The 11,097-nt window shown below is 39.3% G+C and overlaps 1 protein-coding gene across 1 annotated transcript; it reads right to left on the bottom strand.

Annotated features, from left to right (window-relative positions):
- Positions 1 to 578: 578 nt before the first annotated feature.
- si:ch211-112c15.8 (tumor necrosis factor receptor superfamily member 1A) lies at positions 579 to 5,772 on the bottom strand. Its single transcript, XM_055222899.1, has 6 exons — positions 5,767 to 5,772; positions 5,429 to 5,568; positions 4,915 to 5,082; positions 3,913 to 3,944; positions 3,668 to 3,773; positions 579 to 972 (listed from the first exon to the last, which is right to left on the bottom strand). Exons 2-6 carry the CDS (start codon positions 5,463 to 5,465, stop codon positions 650 to 652), a joined length of 666 nt encoding a protein of 221 aa, XP_055078874.1. The 5' UTR covers positions 5,466 to 5,568; positions 5,767 to 5,772; the 3' UTR covers positions 579 to 649.
- Between the last annotated feature and the right edge of the window lie 5,325 nt (positions 5,773 to 11,097).

Raw genomic sequence — 11,097 nt, 5'->3', positions numbered from 1 at the left:
GGCAAAAGGCAAGAAGTGCCCCCCTATAGCCACCCCTCTGCACATGCCTGCACAGAGGTTGGCACTTAAAGCACTTGAGAGGTGAAACTCATAAGGCTGAGCCCAAGTCCTCTAGCCTGAACCTCAGGTCGAGTCACAGGTCACTCAAGTCCAAAGTCTATATTTATATGCATACCAAACATGTGATCATTATCTGATTTTTGATGTGAGCAATCTGATTCCTTTCTCATTATCCACATCTGTGCAGGTTTGACAAGAAAAATTATGCAAAAAAGTGCATGTAAACACACATCAAAAACGGATCAAATTATTGATTATTCATTCTGATTTTTACTAGCCATGTAGATGTAGCCAGTAGAAATGACTTGAAAAATAAGTTATATGTCAGACTCTAGGACTTGAAGACTACACTACTAGAGTACTACATTACTACAGTACTACTACTCTGATGTACATCCTCCTTTCAAACCTCCTTTTTTGCGTCTGCTAGCAAATTATCATCTGATCCTAAGATGCTGTAAGAGACATCATATGATAATCTTCATGAATGCTTTCTGAAGAAGTAACATTAGCTGGATTTTGAGGTTAGAAAAATTCACATGTTTTCTGTACTGAAGATAATCAACTGTGTTGTAGTCTTTAGTTTGTTTTAGACAACGCCCCCTTGTGATCTCAAACGTATCTGGTCAAGACTTTCCCTGATCATATGTGCACATCCTGTGAGCTCCATGTAGTGAAGTGCTGAGTAAATGTCATCTATTTTGGCTTCTGACTTCTGGCTCCAGAGCCTGAGCTGCTGGTACTGTCTCTCCATAGAACTCAAGCCCACGTCCAGCTCCACTCGCTCCAGCTGCTGATCAGCCACTGAGAGCAGACGCATGAGCTCTTTCCAACGACGCAGAGGCACCTCTTTTATCACTGCATACAGGACGATGGCAGGGAAGGGCTCCCACTTGGTCTGGTCTGAGAGAGCTGGGAAGAGACAAGAAGAAGAGGGTCAAACTGTGGTTTAAAAGAATCCTGATGTGGCCAAACCTCCTTGTCAAAGTCTGATCTCATCAGATCTCAGAAGCTAAGTAGCGCTGGGCCTTGTTATTATTATTATTATTATTATTATTATTATTATTATTATTATTATTATTATTATTATTATTATTATTATTATTATTATTATAGTAAACTATCATCTCTGAAAATAGGGTAAAATATTTCATACTTGGCCTACCATCTAAATAAGTCTGAAAGTAAAAGCTCAAGCTACATTTCTTTAACCATAGGGCCTATGGCTTGGCTTCTTATAATCCACTGTAGTGATAGTTGCTTTACACACTGCAAATGTAAAATATTTTACCTTGACAGCAGTGGTGTGCACCGATAAACAGAAAACAGCTGGATAGGCTAGTTTTGCTAAACATATCAGCGCAACATATAAGTTGCCATCACTAAAAATGCAGCGGTAAATCACAAAATCAAGTCAGTGTCGAGTGAGAAAATCTTATTCTATGTTTATATCTGTTTTTGCCCATCTTAATGATGACCATTTATTTGAGACATGTCACACTTCTAATTTTGAACAAAAGCAACTTACTTAGGCTGCACTGTACCCAAGCCATATTGAATTTGCCAAGCCAAGGCCCCCAAGGTTTTATCTAAACTAAGCCCGGAACATTTTAAGTTTACCAGAGCACTTACGCAAGTCTTTGGATGGTGGGAGGAAGAAACCAGAACCCAAAGAAGTACAGGAGGAAATGGCTCCTCTACTGAGAAAGATCACCACCCTCTGCACAACCAGGAATGTTAACATGCACACCATAAATGTCAAGAAATCTGGTACAGTTCTTCTAGTGCTGTGGTTTAAAACCTGGAGGTTGAGGTAGGTGGAATTTTTGTTTTGATGATATTTTCAAAGCAGCTACAGTTACAGTTGATACAAATCAGATAAAGAAGGTTACATTTGCAGAAGGTGGTCAGTTCTCTTGCTCTGTTCAAACCACAGGGGTTTTCAGAGTAAATGGCAGACTGAGACAGTAAGTCAAGTAGAGTGTTAGTTGGTGGTTGGTTGGAGTGGGGTCTTACGGACAGAGCCACCTCTCTGACCTCATTCAGCAGATATTACTGTTTATGTGGGTTAAATATAGCACACATGTGTAGAGTTACCAAGTAAAACCCAGCCTAAACTGTAAACCAGGAAACAACTGAAACAGGTCAAAGTGGTTTCAATAGTTTTAAATGGAAACCAACCTAAAAATAGTTAGCTGAATTGTAACATTGTGCACTTGAAGTCACCAAAACCAAAGAAAAAAAAAAGATCTAGGTTAAAGGGCATGTAGCCTACAATAAGACTAGCTCTTCATAATTGTTTTGCTTGAATCCATTGCAAGATTGTTGAGACAGTGACTGCGTAATTCCTCAGTTGTCCAGGTCAGATCCATAGTAAAAGCCAAGTGTAGCTCAATAGACCTAGTCTACATGCAGAAACTGTAAACAATAGCTGTTTACAGTTTCAGTGTAGTTAGCTCCTCCCTTCAGACAGATATAAGGCAGTGTCCACCAGTAATCTGACCAGAACTGAAGAGGTGGCTTGGATGAGCAGCGAAATGTCTTCGCTCTTACAACCTTTTTGTCCAGTTGACAGATTTTACTTTTGGCTTTTATTAAGACAGTGACACTTATAGGAATAAATTGAAAAAAGATTTAACAACAGCTGAACACAGCTGCAAAACTGGCAGACAGAAAATCAGAGGGAAAATGTTAAGTGTTTGAAGTTTGTCGAAAAAGTGAATGAACAATATAATATAATAATTGCAGTATTATCATGTACATAACATATTGCCTTTCAGGTGCAAAAACTCTACACAACCATGTTTGTATCTGGCAACTTCCCAGCTCCGGGATAAAACTGAGCCATTATGCAGAATTTCCTAACCCTAATGTTCCTCAGTCATTATTGCTCATTTGTAAATTATTGATGCAATTTAAAATACACCTACATATACACATTTACTCATTATATTATAGAAAATAAATATAAATCTTTCAGTTTGTGATGCTATACTCAGGGATAGCCCTATCTGATCTGTAGAAGAGCTACACTGCAGAAGCTGCTGTTTTCCAATCCTACCTCTCCGCCACAACAGCCACAAAACTGATGCAAACATGCAGTTTCTAAAATACAGTGAGAAAGCACTGCTGCCTCATCCAATTACAGAGGGTGGTCCACTTTTGGGGTTAATACAGATTTGGTTATTTCTTGTACAGCAAATATGCACACATTTAATTTAATTATTCTTTGGCTGAAAACATAGCCATTCAAATATGATTAATTATCTTATTTTTTTTTAAATCAATGTTTTAATCCCTAGTGGACAAATCTAACTAACAGGCTACCTGTGTGGTATTGTATGATAGGTGGTAGGAGGGTGGAGATTGGCAGTCACACAGTTCTGTCCCGGGGCAGCTGTGGCTACAGGGGACGCGTACCACCACCTACCTCTAACTTTCCCACTTTTCACAAGTACTGACTAAGAAAACAATTGTTTTTTAGAGTAACACCAGGTTGAAACATGTGTATCACTAGTCTAAAACAAGACTACAATGCCCTTTTTTAAGTAATGGTACTCTTACTCAAGTAGGTGTACTTATAATCTCTTTGGTCTACGTGTATTACCGCTGTGTTCCACCTCTGGCAGCTGGGGGGCACTGTGGGCAGGTATCTCTGGTGGGACAGGGCTCATAACCTCCATCATGGGAGTTTCCTCATAGAAGGTAAAATCCTGAACAGAATAAAGGTTAAATGTGAGAACATTTGTGGGTCTCCAAATGAACTTCTGGTGACATTTTCAATGTTTAGATTAAACACTCACATTCATGACAAACTTAAAGATAGTTATCAGAAAAGGCCAGAGTACGCACCAGTGTGGTCGGGCTTTGAAGACAGCCTCGTTCTGTTCAGTGAAAAGATAACAAGTTAGCTTCCTGTTTCATCAAAATCTTTAAGCTTTGCAGAAAAACACATTTAATATGTAAACTTTTCCCTATAATTGTTTTCAATATTTGTCACATTTTATCCATCTTTCAGTTGTTAAATCCTTAGGCAAGACATTTCAGCAGCACTGCATGTATGACAGCATAGGGTGTAGTCTTAGAAGTAATAGTATAAAAGTGATAATAGATAGTAGATAATAGTGTCTACACTTTGTAATAGCTACATTTTAATTAGCCTTACTAAAACATGAACAAAGACTTAAGTCATAATGGACAAATAGTACCAAATACCCTAATTCTAACCTCTCAATTAAGTACTTATTAAGCCTAAATCAGTCATAACAACAAGTACTCTGACATTTTGAATTATGAATTAAATCTTTGTGCATGCTTTATTATGGCTAATTACTCTTTTAGTTTCAGTCTAGTTTTAGTCGACAGAAATGTCTTGCTAATTTAATAGTTTGATAGTTAGTAGTAGTTTTAGTCAGAAAATATACTTTTTATCTTAACTATGATGAACAGTTTTGCTTTTCTTCATGGGACACGTACAGGTGTGTTCCTTTGACATTGAGTTTGTTCATGGTCTGGTTTAGAGCTCTGAGGTTTAAAAGTGCAACTTTGATCTAGTCTCCAATTTGCTTTTAGTCAACAAATATATCTTGTTATATAAGCATTATATATGTCATATATGCGCACTTATATGTAAGTGCACTCTGTGGAGCAAACCCAGAACCATGGAAAAAAAGCTCTAAAATCAAAGAGCTGTGACAAAAATACTTGTGATGTTAATGATAAATAATTGTAATATATATTTACACCTTAAATATTTCTACGCTGTTGGGAATTACTTGTAATGATGGGGTGTGTTATTGTTTTGTTATTTGTTATGTTTTGTTATTTTAATAGATCCATGGATTTGTCCTTTACCTGCGTCTGTCTGAAGAGGTGCCTCCATGTGCTGCTTGTCTCTCCAGCATGAGCAGCAGAGGTGTACATATTTGTACAGGTTTGTCATGAACAACAAACAGACGCAGCACGTAAGAGGCAGCATTACCACCAACAGCAGCACCCACACCAGAGGGTTTAGAGCTGGAGCTGACAAACATTCAACATCATCCGTTAATATGCAATAGATAAATACACTCTAGATTTGTAATGACTGGATGTTTCAGTGAAATTATTTGTAACTGATTAAAAAAAAAAGTACTACAATCACAACTGAACTTGGGTTGTCACACACTGTCCTCTACATGGAGTTTTTTCTCATTCTCAGTATATGGACAGGCCATGTCTCATGTGAAAGCTCTGAACCTCCAAAATTTACTCACTGATGCAGAGGCTGCACTAGCACTGATTCATGATTGGCTGCACAAGCTGGGGTTTAGGTAGTGAGGAATCTGATTTCAGTTGTAGAATACAATGCACATGAGAGTGGACTTACGGACTTTTGTTGTTGTGACATTTGACCCTCTTGTCATAGTAGTAGTAGTAGTAGTAGTAGTAGCAATAGTTGCAGTGTTAGTAGAAATATGTGGACTTTTTGTTGTTATCACTTTGCATAATGGGTTACAGTCCACTATTCTGAAAAGCAAAACACAAATTTGAGAAATTTGTAACATAGGAAGGATATGCTAACCCAGATTTACTTTACATTTACATTTTACTTCAAATGGTACGAGCTAGGGATGCTATATTTCAAATGAAACAATACTGCAATATTGGCTAATAAAATAAATAATACAATAAAATATGAAAAAAAAAAAAGAAAAAAGATCTTACTTAGGTAACTCCGGCCTCTTGTCTTCTAGGTACACAAAAAACAATGATTATTTTTACATTAAAATTACAATGTATAAATTGTGTATAATTTGAAATAAAATGTAGTATTTATTGCACATACCATCTTTTTTAACACACTGTCGATTAGCGACAGAAGTGCATTCTTTCACCATCACCATATTTACTGAATAGAGAGAATATGGTACAATATGTGGTCAATTTGCATGCGATTGTATGTGTTCTCAGCATTTAAAGATTAAATAAGTAATAACTGTTTTTTTCCCCCACATAAACTAAGTAACCAAGATTATACAGTAAATGGCAATTTGATAACTGTGTTTTCAGAATTTCATTTTAAGGGTAATGAAAGTAGACTTATATAGCATAAGTAACTATAATAATAATAATAATAATAATAATAATAATAATAATAATAATAATAAAACTTCATTATGCTTACTAGTATGGTAAAAAATGTCCAAATACAAAATTATGAATAACATGTGTTTATAACTTGTAAGTTGAAGTAACTTACACTTCCTATTGGATCAGACATTCATGGAATAATACATTTAAAAGTGATTCAGTGATACGTAGATTTTTTAAACACTGGAAAAAAAACAACAACAAAAAACTTGTGAAAGCAATATGAGTTATACATTGTACTTACTACCACATCTCATACAATCGATGCAAGTTTTTTCAGTGTTTTCCTTGTCCATGTAGTATCCATCAGGACATTTTTCACATTTGACATTTTCACCAAGACCACAGCTTGACTTTCTGTAATAACCTACAATTAATGTTAGTATGTTTATTAATTTACATTGGTTATAAATGTGAAATGTATGGTAATGTTTATCTTTTGCCTTACCGGGAGGGCAGGTTTTACATGGCTCTTGCAAAGCCAAAGAGTTTGAGATGACGAGGAAAGTCAGCACACAAACCTGGAAGAAAATAATATTAGAAAGAGAACAACATCATTTTAGATTAAGGGTGGGTTCACACTTGACCTGATCTAGTTCAAGGAAAGTTCCGTTTTTTATTCCCAATCAAGTCCCAATGTTGATATGATGATTGTGCAGGTTTTTGTCAACATTTTATAATTAAATCTAGTTGGGTGGACAACAGCTTAGTTGGTATCACTGGCAGTACAGTAAATAATAAACATATCGGGTAGGACTTGGCTCAAGGTTCAAGATTCCTTTATTGTTATTGCATGAAAAAACAAACAATGTAATTTAAAAATGTGTAATGTATATTTAGAAACTCCCTCTGGTGTACACACAGACAGCAGCATGGTAATATGATGTAAAAATGCCTCGTGGAATACTCTAGCCAAAGCAATGGCATCTTTATGGAGACAAGTCAGTATGATACACTAGAAAAATTAAGCAGTGAATCTTTCATATGTCTGTTTTTCCCATCTTCACCAAGTAAATACATCACATAAAAACACAAACTTACCAAACTCATGATGTATTCTCTTTTCTCAAACAGCAGCTGCTTAACTTCTCATCTTGGAATTCTTATAAATTACCATCCATCTCCATGATCTACAGTTTACTTGAAAGGTTGTTGAGGGTTGGAGCTGTCAACCAACTGAAGTACTAACAGAAACAGTAAATGAAACAGGAAGTTCAAGGAAGCCGCGTCACATTACCAGCCTGTTGACATGAAATGCGTCAGACCTTTCCACTCACCCACTAATTTCTGCCCATTTGAGGCTAAATTCAAAGGGACAAACCAGAATTACTAATGCATTTTCAGAATATTTTCAAATCAATCAAATGATTTCAGAGAGGAGTGTTTACAATAAGTAGCAGATTTAAATGTGATGTATTATGTCAAATCAGCCTCGTGAACTTTAATGCTTGTTCCTTTAACATTAGCTGAATTTATTTTGATTATTAAACCTTTTTTATATGAATATTGCAGTTTACAATGCATAGAATGTAAAATACTGAACTAAGTATGTTACGGTTTAAATAGACCCAAAAATAACTTAATAACTTGTCTAATAAATGATGTGCTATTGTTGTCACTACTGAATATCATTTCTTTATGTAAACCTACTTCTTGCCACCAATTTATTCTGTAAATGACAAATGAGCACTTGCATAAGGACTTGAGTTTAAAGTCTGATGCCAATCCAGACTGGCATGAAATTTTAGGGTCACAGCCACACTGAAAGAGATTGTCCAAGTGACCAGGGGGGAACTGGGGAACCACTGTTGATGCAAACCCTTCACATTGTCTGTATAATTCTGTCAAGGTAATTGCAGCCTATTCTCTACCTCTATTACCAATTTACTACAATTTGGATACTGCTACTGCTGCAGGGTGATGAAGAGAAGGGTTTACTGGTTCTCCCTGTATTGGGGCATATTCCAGATGGGTGCTGACTTTTAGACCCCTTGAGAAGAGTAGTTACAAGCAAACTCTAAATCACTATGCTCAAGAGTTGCTACTTTAATAATGATGAGGAAGTGGTGACATTCTCTATCTCTATTTTCTATCTATTTCTGTCAAAGCTCATCCTGGGTGTGTGGTGTGTGAACGCTTGCTCATCAAAGATTAAAACTATTACAAAGGAAATGAAATGAAATGAAGATTATTCTCCACCACATGCCTACGCTATAGGTGCCAGGTTATTTAACAAATTGGTTCTGTCAAAGCTATGTCTGCGATTCTATGCACTTTCTAATAACTTGTGGTATAGGGCACCAGTTTCTTCAATAATGTTTCAACATGTGGCCCTCTGTGAAAAAAGTATGGACACACCTGAGATAAGCAATATCAATAGAATGGATATTAGTACCAGCCCTTGTTCTATGTCTCTTATATAACAGTCAGGCATTTTCTGACGCAAGTGTTATAATTATATTGAGTGGAACTCCTTAAACTTCTGGTAGCACTACCACTAACCCAGCCACTTTTCTAGTCTAGTCAAATTCAAAGTACTGGTATATAGTTTTGATGCTAGTAGCTTTAGTTTCTACAAATTTTTTTGACATTTTTGACACACTCTCTTCTCCCTGAACCACCACTTTAACATGGTGGAGGGGTTTGAGCACCCGAATGATCCTGGGAGCTACGTTGTCGGGGGCTTCATGCCCCTGGTAGGGTCACCCATAGCAAACAGGTCCAGGGGGACGGGTGCAACTAAGAGCGGTTCAGAAGCCTTCGATGAAAAGTACACAATCAAGGCCTGCTACATTGCCTGGACTGGGGTTACCGGGGCCCCACCATGGAGGGTGGGTGATCACCAGTGAACGCCTGGTGGCTGGGCCTGGCCAGGCTCAGCCCGAAGGAGCGACGTGGACCCACCACCTGTGGGAGGATCCATGGAAAGCTGGTGCCCCCAGGGAGAGGTGGCATGCTGGTGTGGGCTTGCTTATTGGCTCACAGCTCAGCCGTCTCGTGTTGGAGATCACCCCTGTGAACGAAAGGGTTGCGTCCCTGCACCTTTGGGTGAGGGACATGTCTCTCACTGTTGTGTCGGACTACGGGCCAAACAGCAGTGCAGAGTACCCGGCCTTCTTGGAGTCCCTGGGAGGGGTACTAGACAGTGCACCGACCGGGGACTCCGTTGGTCTCCTGGGGGACTTCAATGCCCATGTGGGTAATGACAATGACACTTGAAGGGTGTTAGGCGTGTTCTATCAAAAATGACGACTGGATTCGATCACTTCAAATCTCAAAAGTTTATTTATTGACAGTTACAATCCTAATACAGAGCTCTGGGGTCCAAATGTTTTTCCTAACAGCCTACATATACAAGACTTACTGTCAGGCGCTCTGACTAACTACCTTTCCCTTGACCCAGAGATAATATACAACATGAATATGCAAATGTTATGTTAAGCAGGTTGACGCCTTGGTTCCTCCTTCCGGCCTCGTTCACCTCTCTCGGACATCCCCAACTGCACCGGTCTGTTTTTTGGCCTTGAGTCTCGTCTGGCTGCCTTATCTCTGTAAAGGAGTTTCTGTAAAGCACCCAACTGCTTCCCATAATTCAGAACACACAATGTTGCCTTTAAAGGAGGACTATTATAATGCATGAATAGTTTCAGTGTTAGAGTATCAAACCAGTGCTCAAACTTTAGTACAAAAATGGTGCTTGTTAAACAACCTTCAAAGGGATACAACATTCAAAGGATATATGAATTCAGTGTTTTGATATATATGTATATATAATGCACCTAAAAAGCTTTATTGGAACTAATATGCATTCAGTATTTTGATATATGTATATGTGATGCAACTAAGAAGCTTTATTACTTAACAAACATTTCAAGGGGCATGATTGGGAAAACGGCCTCCCTGATCTGAACCCGAGTGGAGTTCTGTTATTGGACTTGTGTGCTAGCCATAATTTGTCCATTGCAAACATCATGTTTGAGCACAAGGGTGTCCATCAGTGCACGTGGCACCAGGACACCCAAGGTCGAAGGTCAATGATCGACTTTGTTGTCGTGTCAGTTGACCTCCGGCCCCGTGTCTTGGACACTCGGGTGAAGAGAGGGACAGAGCTGTCAACCGATCACCACTTGGTGGTGAGTTGGATCTGCTGGAGGAGGAGGAAGCCGGACAGACCTGTCAGGCCCAGACGTACTGTCAGGATTTGCTAGAAACATCTGGCAGAGCCGTCTATCAGGGGGTTCTTCAACTCGCACCTTTGGGAGACCTTCTCCCAGATCTTGGGGAAGGCTGGGAACATGGATTCCAAGCGGACTGTATTTTCTGTCTCTATTATCGATGCAGCCGCTCGCAGCTGTGGTCATAAGGTCTGTGGTACTTGTCGCAGCGGCCAAAGGTGGACGACCGGAAGTAAGGGGTCGTCAGGCCGTCAGGCTGAAGAAGGAGTCCTATCGAGCTTTGTTGGCTTGTGGGACTCCTGAGGCAGCTGATGAGCAACGGTGGGCCAAGTGTGCCACGGCTTGTGCTGTCACAGTGGCAAACACCCGGGGTTGGGAGGAGTTCAGGGAGGCCGTGGAGGAGGACTATCGGACGGCCTCAAAGAGATTCTGGCAAACCGTCCAACACCTCAGGAGGGGAAGCAGTGGTTCACCAACACTGTGCGGGCAGAGAGCTGCTGACCTTGACTGGGGATGTTGTCGGATGGTGGAAAGAACACTTTGAGGATCTCCTCAATCCCACCGTCACGTCTTCCGTCCCAAGTACCTTAAATCTCTGGATGTTGTGGGGCTGTTTTGGCCTACACATCTCTGCAACATTGCATGGCAGTCGGGGACAATACCTCTGGACTGGCAGACCGGGGTAGTGGTCCCTCTAGTTTAAGCAGGGGGACTGGAAGGTGTGTTCCAA

Source organism: Periophthalmus magnuspinnatus, chromosome 7 (assembly GCF_009829125.3).
Source record: "Periophthalmus magnuspinnatus isolate fPerMag1 chromosome 7, fPerMag1.2.pri, whole genome shotgun sequence".
Taxonomy (NCBI): Eukaryota; Metazoa; Chordata; class Actinopteri; order Gobiiformes; family Gobiidae; genus Periophthalmus; species Periophthalmus magnuspinnatus.
Note: the sequence above shows the minus strand (reverse complement) of the source record. Positions and strands in the feature narration are given on the sequence as shown.

Excerpts from the sequence above, each read along its gene's own strand:
- si:ch211-112c15.8 (XM_055222899.1), bottom strand. The coding sequence starts at position 5,465 with ATGACAAGAGGGTCAAATGTCACAACAACAAAAGTCC. Across the intron at positions 5,083-5,428 it reads TGTCACAACAACAAAAGTCC|CTCCAGCTCTAAACCCTCTG; the intron begins GTAAGTCCACTC and ends AATGTTTGTCAG. Across the intron at positions 973-3,667 it reads GCCAGAGGTGGAACACAGCG|CTCTCTCAGACCAGACCAAG; the intron begins GTAATACACGTA and ends GTCTCTTCCCAG.